The sequence below is a fragment of the Pygoscelis adeliae genome, unplaced genomic scaffold, assembly GCF_000699105.1.
Source record: "Pygoscelis adeliae isolate BGI_AS28 unplaced genomic scaffold, ASM69910v1 Scaffold348, whole genome shotgun sequence".
Taxonomy (NCBI): domain Eukaryota; kingdom Metazoa; phylum Chordata; class Aves; order Sphenisciformes; family Spheniscidae; genus Pygoscelis; species Pygoscelis adeliae.
In genome coordinates this window covers 65,105-82,737 of record NW_008825307.1, presented here as the reverse complement: position 1 = coordinate 82,737, position 17,633 = coordinate 65,105, and the positions used below count along the sequence as shown (strand labels likewise).

The 17,633-nt window shown below is 42.6% G+C and overlaps 1 protein-coding gene across 4 annotated transcripts in view; it reads left to right on the top strand.

The window, feature by feature from the left end:
* The window catches only part of SMARCD3 (SWI/SNF related, matrix associated, actin dependent regulator of chromatin, subfamily d, member 3), a 106,444-nt gene that overhangs the window by 37,969 nt on the left and 50,842 nt on the right, over positions 1 to 17,633 (top strand). Inside the window, exons 1-3 of one of the 4 annotated variants that reach the window (XM_009330220.1) lie at positions 2,030 to 2,198; positions 13,147 to 13,364; positions 16,500 to 16,542. In XM_009330220.1, coding sequence (XP_009328495.1) covers positions 2,121 to 2,198; positions 13,147 to 13,364; positions 16,500 to 16,542 — 339 coding nt within the window. In that variant the 5' untranslated portion in view covers positions 2,030 to 2,120. Of the gene's footprint in view, positions 1 to 2,029; positions 2,199 to 6,937; positions 7,024 to 10,461; positions 10,539 to 13,146; positions 13,365 to 16,499; positions 16,543 to 17,633 lie in introns of those variants that run through there. The other 3 variants (XM_009330222.1, XM_009330223.1, XM_009330221.1) reach the window with 3 other exon arrangements.

Genomic DNA, 17,633 nt, shown 5'->3' with positions numbered 1-17,633 from the left:
ATGCCGCGTGCTTCTCGTTTGTGCTATTTCATGCAGTGAGAGCGGTTGCACGGTTCCCCTTAAGGAATGCGAATAGGAACACCTGCACAGGCCTGTATCAGTAACCCAGCTGCAGGGAAAGTTGGTGCTTCTCTGGCAAGTGCAGGAGTCAGCAGTCAGTGCGGTCTCTGAAAAAAAACCATTGTCGTGCTGGGAGCAGGGGAAAGGGCTCACAACATGGGAGCCAGCGTTTCTGTGTGCTTCTGGGATCTAAAAACAAACTGCAGATGCAGCGCCAATGCCACCTTGCCAGGCTTGCTGACACATAGAATCATAGAAGCATTTATGTTGGAAAAGACCCTTAAGATTGAGTCCAAACATTAGCCTAACACTACCAAGTCCACCAGACATGTAGCAGTTTGGTTCCAGATTACATGTGCCTTTAGTTCAAGTCAGCTAGAACCTCAGGAATAGTTTAGGCACTGAATAAGGCCACACCACTTTGCTTGGCATATTCCTTCTGAGGGACTGAGAGGCGGAGGGGGAACCGATAACAATGCCCACTGTCCCGAAATTTCTGTGATTCCTATGGCTATTGCCACACAGTAGCACTTGGATTGGGGTCACCCTAAAAATCAGTGGAGGTTGTTGCCTTCATTCCCATGTGCAAAAGGCCATATGATCTTCATGGCTTGCTCTTCACTGCTGGCTAATGCAGTATCTCTTCTGTGCTTGTTTTTATTACTGGTTGCGGGCAGAAATTTATTTACTTGTTTTAGATCTGATTCTCTTCTGTTTGCAGTTTTGCCAAAAAATTCACAGCCCCTAGACAAGAATTTCAAGCAGAGGAATAGAATAAATCCTTCTCGTAACCTGGCAACATCTCGTCTATTGCTGTGTTAGGCAGACTGGGAAACATCAGCCTCTTGCAAGCCGTGGACACGCAAGGAGCTGTCAGGAAGCAGATTGGTGCCCCAGGCCACCGCTGCCTGCTCTGCCATTATGGAGGAGCCAGCGCTGCTGCTCTCAGAATGGCTGCCGTGCTGCCAGCATCTGGTGCTGCGCTAGCTGATGTCCATCCGGGGCCGCTGCAGCAGCAAGCAGTCGCGGAGGGGGCGGTCTGCTGCTTTCTGCCCCCTTCCCCTGGGTGGCAGGTGGGCTCCGTGTTCCCAGCAGTGTCCTGGGATGACATGCGTTGTCGTGCAGGGCTTTGTGTAATAAGCAGCGAGCTGCTGATGTCTCATGGCAGCTGTGGTGTTAATAATTTGTCTGCGTCTGTCAGTCACCTGGGGTCTCTAATGGATCCATCACAGTGGTACCAAAGCATCCTGAGGGCGGTCACCCCGCGAGAGATGCTGTGGGCGGCTGGGAGCGTGGAAGCAAGTCAGGCATTGTGCCGTCGCCATGCTGCCCCCCGCCCCCTTCCTCCTGCTGTTCTCACACCCTTTCTTTCCCCTCGCTCACACACACTGTCCCTCCCTGTTCCCAGCTTTCTGCCTCCTGCTGTTTCTCTCTCTTGTCCAAAGGGGTTAGTTCTCAGTCTCACATGCTGGAAATGCTGCCAGTGAATATTTCTGTGTGCTGCCTGCCAGGTCCCTGGGGAAAAGGCCTGGAAATGCAGTGCAGGAGGAGCAGTGGGAGCAAGGGAAAACCATTGTTTCTCACTGCTCGCCTGCTGCATTTTCTAATGGGAAAACGCTCTCTGTGAGGTACTGAGTTTTATGTCACTGCTGAAGTTGCCCCCTCCCCCTTCCCCCTTGCCCCAGAATTTACCATCCCCTGGTGCAGAGGAGGAGAGGTTGCAGCACTGCTACGAAAAAGCTGAGACATGTTTTCAATTTGCCTCCTGCTTATCTCTACTGTTTGGACAGAGAGGTTTAAAAAGCTGGATTTTCTGTCCCTGCAGAGTAAACACACAGAACCCGGCAGCACAAACTATTTCTGGCTTATCAGTGGAGGAATGCAGCAGCTGAGGCTTAGTGCGAGTGGGCCGTCAGGAAGGCCCTGAAGGGGCCCCCTCCCCACTCCGCGCTATTAGAAGTGTGAGAGCCCAGCAGGACTCAGAGGGGAGAGTTGGAGAAAAAGGCAGAAAAGGGAAAGAAAGAGGAAGAGAGAGAGTGAGAGAGGCTGAGCAGACCCTGATGGCTACAGACGAAGTTACAGGAGGGGCTCGCAAAGCTACGAAAAGCAAACTTTTTGAGTTTCTGGTCCATGGGGTGGTGAGTCGGGAAAGTTAGTGAGCTGGCTGGCTCTAAATAGAGGGATGAGTGAAAACTGGAGGCTCTGTGCTGGGCTGGATTGGCTCCTGCAGTGTGCTCCTGGGGTGCTGGTAACTGCCTTGCCAGGGGAGCACTGGGGTCTGTAAAGCCCCCAGAATATGCACTGATTCATTGATAATACAGGCTTGTGTCTGGGGGGATGTGTGCTGTGATTTTTGCTTTGATTCTCCATGAATGGTGAATAGCGTGCTTTTGAGCCTGATCATGGTGCAGAAACTGCACTGGATCTGACCCAAATGGGCTTGTAGGACACTTTGTTCTGTAATCAAACTTGTGTTTTGAAAAACAATTCTGATGAAAGCCTGATGAAGCCTTGTGGTACTGCCTCTGGTTCTTGTCTCCAGTCTTGGCTCTTATGTATCCTCTGGCTACTTAACAGGTGACTTTCAGGGGCTTGAAGAGATTAGCTCTGCAGATCTGTAACTGTCTATGGGAACTCACTCATGAGAGAATTTCAGGGTGCCATGCTTAATTAAAGCAATCCTTCAGGTCTTTAAAAATTTTCCAGCTTTTGTTTAAGAATCAGGTCTTTGATTTCCATTTAAGGGGAAATGCTAACCCTGTTTTGCTGCCATTGGAAATGATGTTCTTTAAATGACTCTCTAGTGATTGAGAGCAGTCACCATTTAGAACATTTGGATTTCTTGTATTGATACACATTTAACAAAAATAAGACTGTTAAAGAACCCCAAGGAATGCAGATATTGTTTGGATACTGATAGTCCCGAGTGTTTTCTCTCTTGAGGATTCTGGCACCTCCTGTGACACCTTTTTGAAGACATCAGGTGGGGCTCTTGTGCAAAGATCATAGAAATCTGTGGAGCTCATGACAGGCTCCTAAGTTGTCTCCATAATTCAGGCTTACTCCAGATGTGTAGGGTCTAGCATGTGTCCTGCAGATCCTGGATATGGTGGGACTTGCAAGACTAAGGACTTTCAGGTGGCATTCTGTGTTTGTGAGAACGGTGAACAGGTGATGTGGTGCCATTGTACAGGAGCAGCCTGTTGGGAGATGGGCGGATGTACAGGGATGACTGAAGAGCAGGTGTGCAGGTCTGTAGCAGTGGTTTTGTTGTGGACATGTGGGTTCATTAAGGTAGTCTGGCTCAGGATGGCTATAGCTGGGCAGAACCATAGGCAAGTTGGGAGGGGTGGGCATATTGGATGCTTTTGCCTTTTCCAAGGTTTCTGTTGGCATTTGCACACCAGTGGTCTTCCTTTAGTGTCAAGAAGAGTGGCAAAAATAGTTACGTGAATTTGCTTCTTCCACATCTAGATGGACTTCATGTGAAAGCAGCATGCTAGCCTCTTAAGTGTAGGAATTTTTAATTTATACCAGACTGAATATAGCAGAACTCATTTTAATTACTTATTTGGATGCTAGAAAAGTCTTGCCTTTTCTGCCCTGGGAGTTTTGCCACTAGTGGCATCTTACTTGAGTATCTGCGTTTGCCTGGAATATCTGCATTTGTTTGTCATCTTCCTGCTACTTGTTAGTGAGGCTGGGGCTTCTTGTCTGTTATTCTGTTGCCTGAACACCTCATGTATGACCCTCTCCTTTTCTCCATTATTATGTCCTTTAGTTCTGCTTTTGCTTCCTTGTTTGTTCTTTCCTTTAGTTTCTTCCTCATCTCAGGTTCATTTTGATCAAAACACAAGTTGGGGTAGTCGGTCTTCCATTACTTAAAAAAGATAAAAAAAAGTTTTAACTTCATTTTGTCTCTTCAGGTCCTGTATCCTACCAAATAAGAGAATGTGCCATCCCAGCCATTACTTTGAGTTTACATATTGCTGGCTATTGAGTTTTATTACCATCCACAGTGTGCCAGCATCTGAATCAATTCCTTGAAAAATCAAGTTACATAGCAAACTTTACTGGAATTCCTTGGAGTCGGATTCTGCTCTAATTTCAGGGAAAAAATCTCCTCTTCAAATTACTTACTTCTTATTTTATCTGTGATAACATTATTTGATTTGGTTATTGTAGGCTTCTTCTCCTCCCCTGCCCCGCAAAATGGGGAGAGGCAAATAGAGGTAGAATGTTGTGAGAAAATTTTTTGCTATGTGAACACTTAAATTAACAGGATAATTTTGCAGTATTTCCTAAGGGCAGTAGCTTTTGGATTCACTTGATCTTTCTGGAAACATATGTTCCTTTGCTAAGGTCACTTCGCCCTTTGCTCTTGTGCACCTGATCTTGCCTTTGTTCTTATCCATATTGCTAGCTTAGAAGATGTCTTCTTCCTTGTTTGTCCCAGTCAAATAGGATACCTCTGAAAGGTGAAATCTCTTAATGGTTAAAAAACTCAAGTGTGATACTTCATTGTCATCCTGCTTGAGTTCTTGATAGTTTGTTAACCTCTGGTTAGCAGTTCTTCTTTTAAAAAGGTTAGATTTCTTTAAGTTATTTATTTTTACAATTCTTTTACTCTTCTGTTTCATCAGGGTCTTGCACATTGTTTTTGTGGGAATAGAGAATTTTTTTTTCCCCAAAGGCTTCATCCTGTACTTTGTCCTTTTTTTTGTTCCTCTCTGCTCTATTTCTAGCACTTTTATGGATAAATATGGCTTTAATCACCACATTTCTGTTGATTTATCTCTTTATTGATGCATTTTCTACTGTCCAGTAATATATTTCAGGCTGTCTTTATGACATCTCCCTCTGGGTGTCCAGCTGTTGCCTTAAATTTTGTTGACCCAAACCCAGTTATTAATCTTCCTGCAGGCCATTCCTTTTCTCAGTTTCTTCTATCCTCTAGACCCTATCATAGGCCTCCCTGCTGGCTGGATCCCTTCAATGGATGTTACCTTTGTCTCTTTTTTTTTTTTCTTTCTTTTTTTTTCCTTTCTGTTACTCAAAAAGGTATCTTCCCATATAGCCTTGAGAAGGTCCATGATGCAGATCTTGTCAAAGCTCTTGTCCAGACATCTGTCCTCTTGTGACTCAATTGCAGCAATCTTCTCCTCTTTGGTGCCTTGTACAGTCGACCTTGCCTGTGTTGTCTTCACACAAGAAGCTGCTGAGAGGTTCGCTTTCTTGTCCTGTTCTTCTGACCTTTTTAATCTGCTTCTGTGTCCTTTTTCTGTTCCCACTTTATCTTCCTTCCAAACCCAATCTTCTTGCCTTTTATACACAAGATACACCTATAAAGGTCTATGTCCTTTTCTTAACTATCAAGTCATATCTGTATTTACAATACACTTGCTGTCAGTTTAAATCACCTTCTTTTTCCCATACTGATCTTGTTCTTTGTCCTCTGTGCTGTGCTTAGGAAGCTCTTCCTGTTAATATCAGGCCTTATCCATATTTATTTTCTGCTAATATGTGTTTTTTCATAGTTCCTGCTAATCTCTACAGTTTAATATTAGTTACACATCAAGACTGCTAATTTATACAAACCTATGTATCACTTATGTGACTCCTTTGCTTATCCTCAGTCTTCTTTTTGTCTGGTTATCTACCTCTCAAATCTGGTCATAGAATTTTATGGTAAGTACAGAAACCGTGTTATATGAAATGGCATTTAGTACAGTGAAAGAAGGGTCTCAAAGCATGCCATCATGTAAACAAATATTTAATATAGTGATAAATAACTTGTTGCCAATGTTAAAGCATACAAAAAGACAGGTCTGGTGCCCCAGATGTGTATGGAGTGTCTAATAGATTTATCAGTGATCTGGACGAGGGGATGAGCAATGAATTTCATAAACAAATTTTGCATCTCCTCATACATTGCTGGGTTTTAAATGAACTGTAACCATTCAGGAGGAAGGCTTGCATGTCACTGTGAGCTGTCTAGTGTGTAGCAGCAGCCACTGCTACTAAGAAAGCAAGTAAACTGTTAGCCTGATTAAGAAATGGGGCAGAGAATAATACAGAGGCAATTGTAAATTCGTGGCATATACTTAGAAGAATATTTTTCTGATTTGGGTCGTCTGCATGACTAACAAGCGAAAAGAGGGGTAACTCAGAGGGCAGTAGTAGTGGGAGGTCTGTGAAGAATTAATCAATAAGATAACGGGATTTATTTATTTATTTATAATATCTAAGGATGGAGACTGATTAGGAAAGTTGTAAAATCTCTGTCATTGGAGGCTCTTAGGCACTGGTTAAAGAAGTAAACATCAAAGATGATGGAGATACTGGTGATACTTCTTTGAGATGAGGAAGGACTGGCTGACCTCAAGGACTCATATTTCAGTATATTATAAAAATTATATTTGTTTTATTATAATGGAAGGAACTAAAGATACTCTCCCCAAATTAAATGGTGATCTGTTTTAAGTGGATAAAAGTGATTGTATCTTCCAGCCAGTCATCAGGTCCTGGAGATCACTACTAGGAAGTAGCGAGGTGAGGAGAATATTATGTTTTAAAAAAGTAAAACTTTGCTAATGAAAAATATCCTACTAATTTTTATATTATCATGTATATAAATACTGTCTTGTCAGAGCATAAATCAGCTAACACTAGAAAGGCTAGAAAAAAGCTTCATGAACTGTTTTTGGACAGTTTGTTCTACTTCCGTAACACAGGGCTGTCTGTGCGGTTCTGTGTGCTAGAACATTGTCAAGGAATGGGTCCTGGAATGGAGTCACTGGTTGGCTGCATGTGTATTCCCTGTTTTGTTAAACAAGGAGATGTTTGGGGTGAGTGTAGGGCAGCCTGGAGAAATCAAGGGACCTTACTGCAGTGAAGAAATTTGATGAGGAAGGTACTTGCAGAAGACTGGTAGAGTGAAAACATTGTACAGCATTCAACCATGTAAGTAAGCTGCCAGTAGAAACTGAAGGTTTCTCCTTTCCTAGCCCTGGACTAATTGCAGGCTAACGAATACCGAAAAGTTCACACATAATTAAGAAAAGAAAATTGTATTAATTCTAGCTAGGGTTTTAATAGAGATCAATGTGATTTTATGCAATATGGGCTTGTTAAACAAATTTGAGTTGCTCATTGAGAAAACTTGGATTTGCTGATGAGTATAAGTGCACAGATGTAATTGATCTGTGAGATGTTTGAATTGCTCTTCTGTTTTTTAAAAAAGAAATACTGTAGGAATATGAAACTGGATCATTTAGCCCAGTGTTCACAGTTGCAGGGAGCAGCAGAAGACTGCATGGAAGTATAGAACAAGGCAAAAACCTAGTGATGTTTCATCCAAATACTCTGCGCTTTGTAGCTCTGGAGCTTTCTGACCCAAAGCTGCCCTCTGTGTAGTACCTCTATATGGATTTTATTTAAGTAGGTTAGTCCACCGACGTCTTCCTGAACTGATATAAACTTTTAGCATTCATAGTGTTTTGTGTCAGGAATTTTTGCAGCTTATCTTACATAAAGAAGTACCTCATCCTGCCAACTGCTAGCTATTGTCTAATTCTTGTAAGGGAAGAGACAGTGAGCTCTTGATCAGTCTCCTCTCTCTCCATGCTAGTTATGGTGTTGCAGAGCTCTGTTGTTACCTCTCCCCTCCCAAAGCCATCCTTTTTACAGAGTCAGGAGGCGCATTCTGGTAGTTCTTCACACCAAATCGATTCCATACATTATATCATAGTAGTGGATGTGATCAGATCTATTAAAATGAGCAAGCTGATGGAACTCAAAGATGGAATATAGGGTTTGTTAGTTTCAATTCCAAAGACATTGTTTTTCTTTTTTCCCCTTGCTTGTATCCAAGTGCTTTGTTTGAGGTTTGGTGGCTGATTAGTCTGAGCTGTGAATGGACATGCATGAAATAGAAAGGTGGTCACTGAACATTGTCTCAAGTTACAGTTCACAGTTCTGTAAATGTGATGTTTTCTAAGTTAAAGATTTTTGGACTGTCGTGAACATTATTTAAAAATGGATGAAACCTGGAACACTTGGACCCTGATTTTAGGATGTGAGAGCTTTTGGGAAATGGAGGAAGGTCAATATGGCAGACAAGCAAGAGGAATTGCAATACTGATGTTTCTGCTTACTAAATCTCTAAAAGATTCATAGACATTAAAAAAAAAAAGGAACTCATATGAGGTAACATCTGTAGTTAGAGGAGAGGAGAGAAGCCATCTACAACTTTTTTTCTTGTACTTCTGAATCCATTTTGAAACAGCACATTCAGTTGGGAAGCCATTTGTGCAGTCAGAAACCTGTTGCTATCAGACAATATCTGTCTAGGCTAAATTTGTTAACTGTTCCAGATACTTCTAGTGACCCATTCTTACCTCCAGACAGCATCTGGCATCTCCTCTTGCTTATGTTTATGCCTTATAGAAATCAGTAGCTACTGTAATGCCTTGACACAATATGTTGTCTAGCCAAGGTAGCTTCTATTTTTAGTTAAAAAAACATGCCATTTTTGTTCTTTTTCTCAAAATCAGTCAGTTTCTCTGTTAACAAGAAGCCCCTGGCTGTTCACTACATGCCATCAGAATCCTCCTGTGTGGCGCTGAGATGGATAGAGTCTGTGTCTTTCAGAACAGGAAATTACTGTACGTGCAGCTCAATGCTATATTGCATTGCAGTGACTCCCCGCTCTCTGTTCAGTCCCTTTCTAAGGCTCTTGTAGGTGTTCTTGCTTTTCTTTTCTTTACACTTTCTTTTCCTTTTACCTATCAGTTTTCCAGGTTATTTTCCTCTATCTGGTATGTCCAGACAGGAACCCTCCTTTTTTCTGCTTCATCATTTTGGCTGCTATGACGTTGATGTCCCTTGAGAAAAGACTGCAGTAGAAATACATAGAAAAGCACCACTCCAGTGTTGTCTCATTTCTGCCATCAGACAGGAGTTCACTTGAAGAATGACAAAGGAAGAGGAAAGAGGCAGTCCTCTGATGTGACAGGAGGTTCAGGCAGGGAAGAAAGTAGAAAAGCCAAATGTGTGGCTTGGGAAACTGGGCAGTAGAAGGTAGTGATAGGGACTTGGCAGCAGTTGTTGGGAAGGTGGTATGCTTGCTGCACTGACAGTATGCTCAACTTTGGAAGGCTGTAGCCAGGACAGTGATGGACTGTGTACAGGAATGCAGGCAATTGACAGAATTCTTAGGGACCAGTATGCATGCATGAAATACTGGTTGTGTGCCTTTCTCTGTGTGCCATACTGTTTGGCCTTGTCTAGCTGCTCTGCCGGCAGCTCTACTCTACTCTTTGCTTCATCTTCTCAGAGCTGTGAGAGTGGTCCCTTCAGCTGGGGACATACTGTGGTCTTCCTCATTTCCTATGGCCCACAGTGGTTTTGCCCTCTGTTTCATAAAGTGTTTGAAGTAGTGCAGAGTAATACATGTATATGGAATCAATGGGGGAAGAAAGGGGATAAGTCTGTGGGTAAGAACAGAGTTGGGTCGGGTAAGGGAGTCTAGGGTAGATGATTTCCCAGGAAGGAGGATGTGTCAGTGCTGTTTTGCACTGCAGCCTTCACCGAGGATGATACTTGTTCAGGATAGATTCCATCCCTCTGAGGGAGAGGAGCGAGACAGATCCTAGCCCGTAGACAGGTACACCTCCAAGATCTCTTTCAAAAGATGTAGTGGTATTATAATACTCTTCAGCAGCAAGACTTTTTTTTTTATGTCAGTATTGTGAAAAATTCAGTGTATTGTCTGTCACTGTCTTGTCTTGCATGTGTGTTTGAGAGCAAAATAAGCTTTTAGATAAGGTAAGGTACTGTTTGTGTGTTCTCCTTTTATAAAAGTTTAGATAGAGAAAGCATTTCTATATCTTGGGAGTCTGGTGGGCTTGCAGCAGGGAGATGGCAGTTGCGTAGTGAGTAATACTTTATCTACGGGTGATACTGGAGATAGGAACACGAGAAGGGAGGGGAAGGAATGAGGCAGGGCAAGAGGTGACATTGAATATGCTTTTGCTAGAGCTGTCTCCTTTTTCTCAGTTTTGTCCTTTCTCTACGTTTCTCTATTTTGATGCTTAACAAAGGGAACTGAAGGAAGTTCAAAGATGTCAGACTTAGATCAAGAGTAGATTTGGCTTACTGACCTTGTTCTCCAGGCCTTAAGGTGTCCTTTATAGAAGCAGAAAAGTGGGCCTGCAGTCTGATCCTTGTGGCCAGACAGTCTCCAGGAGGGATGAATATGAGATGGCTGTGCCCAGGATCTTGTCTCTTCTGAATGACTGTCAAATGGCCCCGGCTGATTGACAGGCAACAGCAGGCCCAATGGTCTGCTCTTTGCTGGAAGAAGGCCACAATGTGTAGATTGACAGACAACAGAGAGATCTTGAATACAAGCTCAAGTGAGAAGCATTTTCTGGGCCATTTGTTTCTGCTGACTCTGCTTGGGTCAGAGGGTGGGGGTGAGTACGTGGGAACAGAGGGAGCTGCTCTGTTCCAGCAGTTTTCATAGCTTCGTGTTTATGGGAGAAGATGTTTCCAGCTCTGCACAAAGCCTCAGTTTTGCCTGTTGCTGCCTCCTGCTGCTTCTCTGCTCAGTGGCCATACCCACAACTGGTTTCCTACATGAATACTTGCTGAATTCACCTGCGTGGCTTCCTGTGCTAGTCTCTCTCCTACCTCAGCCTTCCTTCTCTGTCTGTACCAATTACAGCCATTGGTTCTTTGCTGATCATTCATTCCCCTATCTTTCTCCAGTTTCCTTCATGCATACAAGTGCAAGGAATATCTAAGACTTGTGATGATCAGGAAGGGCACTGAGCTGGGGCTTTGGGGAGTACAGTGGATTTGGGTGGTTAACTTGGAGATGCAGGTCCAAATTCTATTTAGAATTATATATTAATATATATTATAATTACATATTTAGAAATTATAAAAGGAAGAGATAAAGATTAAATAAACTATTTTTAAAATTTTTATTTTATTTCATTTATTAACGGTACAAAACCCATTTTATTGCCACCCCCCAATGGACTGTCTTGCATACCTTCTGGGGTGCACACACCTCACTTTGGAGACCACTAGTGTACTTCTCTCAAGTACTTTCTCAGTCTTTAACTGTTGATAACTCAGAGAAGTTTCTAAGCCAAATATGTTTTCCATATCGTTAGCACCCCTTTGGAAAGGGGTTCCACAGGCTGACTACCCACTGTGTGGCAAACTACCCCTTTTTGGTTGTCTGTGAGCCTGACTCCTCCTAGCCTCCTCTGATGGCCATAGTTTATTATTCTGGAAGGGGCAGAGTCAATCCCCAACTGCCCTCTCCAGGCCACTCATGATCTTGCAGAGCTCTAGCAAATGCCCCTTTAGATTACCTTGGATCACCTCTTATCCAGATGGAAAATCATAGTATATTTACTTTTACTTATGTGGATGCAGTTCCATATCTTAATCATTTGTACTTTTTTCAGATCTACTCTACTGTTACTGAACTGCAGGAACCAGAACTGCACACAGCATTCAGCATGTGGGCAAACCATGGACAGTGGCACAGTGATGTTCTCTGTTCCCTTCCTTGTTATTTCTTTTGTTTTATGGCTTTTTTTGACCTCTAGTAAGCACTGAACTGATTTTTTTTTTTTCTGGAAGTGTCTGTTTAAATTCCAAGATCTTGCTTCTGTTGGGCAACAGTCAGCTCAGAGCCCATTGTTTTGTATGTGATGATTGGGTTGTTTTTTCTCATGTAATTCACTTCAATATGTATTGAAATCCACTTTCATCTTCCTTTTCAGTGTTCATTCTGTCTCATAAAGTCCTTCTGAAGTTCTTTGAAGCTGGCTTCATCCTTGCCAGCTTGAATAACTTAGTGTTACCAACAAACTTGTTCACTTCCTTGCTTTTTCTCTCTCTTTTTTTTTTTCTTTTTTTTTTTTCAGGTTGCTTATGAATATGCTGAAAAGCATGAGTTGCAGCAAAACTCTGCATGTGCCTTCCTTTATTTTCAGAAACAATTTTACCTCATTTCTATCCTTTAACCAATTATTTATCCACAATGGATGCCATTGCCTCTCGGTTTCTACAAAAGACTTTGTAGAGGGACTTGACTTTCAGAAGACTTCTGTGTATGATTATTGTTATTCACATACTGGTTCAAATGCCTATAGAGTGTGTGCGTATTTGTCTGTATTTTCACATATACATAGACATATAATAAACATCTTGATAATTCTTAGAATGAAACTAAGCTCTTCTCTGTTTTAAATTGCATTTTACAGGTGGTAATTATTTTACTGGTGTTTTTCCTTGACAACTACAAACTTTTAGGATTTAGAATTGAGTTTACTGTGTGTCTTGTACAGCATTAAGCTTGTGATTTGACTCAGTGTCTCTCCAGAGCACGCTGAAGTCACCATAAATGTCGGGACTTTTGAATGCCTACAGGGGCTGCTGACAAACTGCCACATTCCTTTTTTTTTTTTTTTTTTTAAGGCTTGATCAGAGACATGACCTTTTCTTAAAAGATTCTTGTTGCTTTATGAACTTACACTGCTCTCCAGTGTTGGTGAAGGAGAGGGCTGTTAATGGAAAATGTTTTATCATAGAGTTTTCATGGTTCACCTTCGCTTGTTGCAGTCTCCCTACTGATCAAAGCAGCCTGCTAGTCAGTGCAAAATCTGAAGCACTGTAGATGTGAGCTTGCTTGTAGCTTTGATTAGCATGTGAACTGCACCAATTTGGACTGCGTGTAGCTGCCATGGAGCTTTTTCTTTGGTCTGAAGGTAGAGCTTTCTGCTGTAAGCTGGCCTTGATATGTTACTGACCACTGAGTGCTTTCCCAAGCCTAGTATTTTTCATCCCTGTTTCCTGTCTACTTTATCACTGAATTCCTTTTTATGATGTCCAGGAAATACCAGTCCAGAGCTCGTGAGCTCTGTGTTGCTGCTTAGTGCTTGTCAGAGTGGTCAAAATGGGGAACTTGCTGGAGCTAGTGTCTGATTATGTACAAATGTCTTTGCAGCTGAAGAAACAGGGACCAAACTGGCTCTTCTTTCTGTTTCACTTCTTCTCTAGCGACCTGGGATGCCATCAGGAGCTCGAATGCCCCATCAGGGGGCTCCCATGGGTCCCCCAGGCCCCCCATACGTTGGAAGCCCCTCAGTGCGACCTGGGATGCCCCAGACCGTGATGGAAACAACAAGAAAACGCACTGCACCACAGCAGGTCCAGCAACAGCAGGTGCAGCAGCAGGTGCAACAGCAGCAGCAAGCCACTCAGAACCGAACTAGGAGGTGAGTGTTCTGGAAAGAAAACATGGGAGGACAATTTGAGGAAGAAAAAATGATATCTTTTTAGCAATAGGTAAGACCTTTAAGATGGAATGAGATAGAATAGAAGATTTATATATTGTCAGTTTCTTAAAGCAGGAGAAACATTGGTAAATTTTACTCTTTACTTTGTTTGTGAATGGTCTTGAACAAACTGACCGTTACTAATGTCTGGATTTGCAGTTATAATGCTTTTACCTCGCAGGTTTAGTGGGCTATAAATCTAGCTGTTATATTTAGCCTTTAAAGTTAATGAACAGTTTTCTTCTAATACAGTACAATTATTGTATTATTCGTTATCTGTTCTGTATAGTTTCTCTGATTTCTGACTGGCTAACAAAATGGTTTGTAAACAAGACAAGTGGAAAAAATTTTTGGTTAGTCATGGTTGACCATGACTTGTACTATGGTCGCTCAGGAGAGTGGTCATAAAACTTGCAATTGTCACAGGCATTCCTACATATAAAGTGAAGAGATATGCATAGGAAATAATTTCATAGAATTAGAGGGATTTTTTTACAGGAACTTTCTTTTTAAAATATGCCCACTTTGTACAGTGATGAATGCATTCTCTCTTAAATAGCAGTTCGCTAATTTCTTTTTGCAACTTACTAGACATCAGCAGTCTTGAGCTCCAAGTGTGAGCCAGTTCCTGATAAATACGTAGAGTGCAGTCATCTAGGTGGTCTGCCTTTGCAAAATCATTATAGGTGTATATATAGATTCAGACAGTGTTCTGGTCATGTCATCATATGTAGTTGTAGGTAAAACATGACTCTCTAAGCTCAGTGCTTCAGGAGCCCTGCTCTGTCCAGGTTATATGCCTTGGATCAGCAAGCCAGACTTGGGAATGCTTATATCTGGGATGCATCTGGAAAGGACACTAATCCTGAGAGTATTAATACATTATGATTTAATAACATTGAATACAGAAGGAATGTGTGTGAGTGCAGCACGTGAGCACAAGAAATGCATGTGTGTCATGGAGGCTTTGCCCAGCACAAGCCAAAATGCACATTCCACAGCACCTCCCAGGAGGTACTCCAGGAAACTGCACAAAATAATGCCTAGCCTTCAAATATACAGGGTAGATATAACCTGAAAAATTGCCATTGCTGGATAATTAAGGTAAACTAATTTACCTTACTAGTTTCCAGGGATCATTAAAGAAGAGTATTTTCTAAAAGTTGATGGCCTAACTCACAGATGGAAGCAGTTCCCCCTCCCCAGTTCTTAACTTCAACGCTTCTAGTTTGGAACCCAGCAGTAATCTCTACTGTAGTGAGTCCAGCTCACACCAGTGCTTCCTAGGTACTCTTTCTTCTGCCATGCCTTCCCTCCAGATGATGTGTTGAATGTGTTCCCCTCGTTCATTTCCACCTCCCTGTCATTTCCCATTGAAATTTTTCTGTTTTTTCAGGCAAACTTTTCTGGCACCTTGGGTCCAATTCTGGGAGAAATTGAGTCCTATGTTTTATGGCACAAACAGGCCAAGAAGGTGTAGTCGTCCTTTCTTGGCAGGTTTGGTGGAGACAAAAATGTAATTTCTATTACAGACTCTTGGAGAACTGGTTGAGACCCAAGTTGTTGGGGGTTTTTGGTTTGTTTGTTACTTGCTTTTTAATTGCAAGCTTTGGGATTGTTGCAGGTGCATACATATCCCATTTCCCTTTGGGAGGATGGAGCTTGCTCAGGCATTACTTCCAGATTCTGTGACATGCTTCAGTGCAGATTTGATTTTGTGAGCTGTGGAACGTGTTGGAGGTTCACACCATGTAACATTCCAGTCCCATTATTCCTACACTTTTAAAAAGGGACATTGTTCACCTGTGAAGTTGGGTGTGACTGTGTGGATGAATTTTCTGCCCCTGAGGAAGAATGTAGTTTGCACCTCCGGGCACGAAGAGTTCCTCAGGCTTGGCTTATATGGGGATGGGAAAGAACCTAAGAATCTGGTATTTCAGGCCAGGCTTATTATTAGTAAATGTAGGAAGTGAGTATGCCACATCGATGTGTGTGGAAACAGCTTTTACATGGACATGGCTGATGACAGACTTCCTGTATGAAAACAGTAAGGAGGGACATCCTTGTGACATGGCAGAGCGGCAGCAGGCGGTTCACATTCTCCCATTTGTCTGTCACAGATGGAGTGATTCATCTCCTGCTTAAGATAAAGGCCTCACAAATTACAGAGGTGAAGAATAAGGCCTGAATTCCCTCTTGGCCCTGTTAGAGAAAGCTAGGTGACAGGTTTGGTGGGCACAAATGGTTCTTAGAATCTGAAGAATTCAAAAGACAATGTATTTGGCAATCTTCCTGACAGTACCATTTCTTAGGCACATATACATTTGTGTGTATGTACATGAACACCAGTATGTTTTTAAAAGCATAGATATATAAATGTGCTTATGTATGGGTATGGACACATTATGTATATACACTGCAGGCACACATGTATCTTCCCACATATGCATTCATAAAGATGAACAAATATGGAAATGTAAGCCCACTTACCTTTGTATATCACTCATGCAAATATGTTACAATAAAACAAGTGTATATACATAGGGAATGATGTGTATATATGTGTGTTTTCATACATCATATGAAATACACACACGTGTGTTTTCAACAGCACTCAATTTTGGGCATGAATGAATGAATGCATGTCATCTGTTTGAACAAGTTCACATTCTGTTTACAGGCACTCAACCACTTACATGTGCAATATGCATAGGTATATCTATGCACACTTCCACACGTGCACGCTGTCCTCCTACATGCTTTCTCTGTATCTATAGACAGCATGTGCACATGCACACATTGCTGCCCTGCACCATAGAAGATGCTGTGATCAAAGAACTTGCACACTTCTTTCCAAGATGCATAACAGACAGCCCTGATTTGTTCTTAGCTAACTACCTCCCCAGGCTGCTGAGAGAAGGGGTCCTAGGTCCTGGGCATGGGTGAGACCCTTTTGCTGATGCATGCACAGCTGTGCACCAGCATGTGGAGATGTCAGGATAATTTAGCAGGTGGCCTCGTTACTCCTAGATCTGTCACCATGGTAACGTGTTTTTTTCTTTAAAAAATGTACAGTGCCAAGAGGAGGAAGATGGCTGACAAAATTCTCCCTCAGAGGGTGAGTCGCTTTCATTTCCTATTCCCTTCACAATCAGTTCAGCATCTTAGTGTAATTAGAGGGATTTTAGAAAATACTTTCACTTTTTGTTTAAAAATCTAATTAAAAAGTAAGTAGGCAGTGGGTGAAAGTCTAGAGAGCAAGGCTGGGGCTGGGGCTGGGGGCTGGGAGTGTGGAGTGCAGCCCGGCCTGTGTCATCCTCGTGCACTGGGTTAGCCGAGCCAGCACTGCCACTTGCTGGATGGACAGTGGTGCTGGGCTGCAAAGTACACGACTTGGCACTGGGGCCCTCTGGGTCTTAAGGATGTTTTTGATCAATTTCTGAGGCTGGCCAAAAGCTGGTTCAGAGCACAGCTGTGCCTGTAGGAGATGGGCTCGTTCTCAGGTCTCTCTGGCCCAGCAGAGCTGCCAGATTCTAATTTTTGCGGTTGCGTCCTAGTAGGACTGAAGTGAACCTGTGTAAACAACAGACTTCAAGGGGCCTACATTGTCCGGAGAGTTACTAATTCTCTTATCCCTGGGGATATGTCTAGCTTTTAGTGTCCGCCTACCCTTGATCCTCAATGCTTAAATCTTCTACTTCCTTTTTAAACATTGGAATTTCTGTCTGCTCCCCTTCTCTTTCATTATTCCCAGACTTCTCCTTTCCTGTGCCCTCTTCAGTACAGTTCCCCCAAAACCTACTTGGTCCCAAAAGGCAAGCTGCCTTAGTCTTCAACACACACCCTTGTCACATCCTAGTCCCAGTTTCTTTGGCTTCTGGTGCTTTTTCTGGGCTCAGAATCCCTTTGACAGGTGTGTAGATCTCCACGTCCTTTTCAAGTCTACCTCTCCACTGCTAGTGTAAACCCAGACTTGCTGGCAGCCTCCAGATTCTCTTCTCTGACATTCCACAGGTACCTAGTGCCAGCCACCTAAGGAGGTGAGCCCACTTTGGTACTCCTGATGTCATATTATCACTTATTTTCTTGTAATTCTTGCCACCCTCTGAAAGCACAGCCTCTGATAGGTTAGCCATTAGTTCTCTCATGCTGCTGTCTTGAAAGGACTAAGCTACCATTAAATCCAGACCTTTGAACTACTTGCAGCTT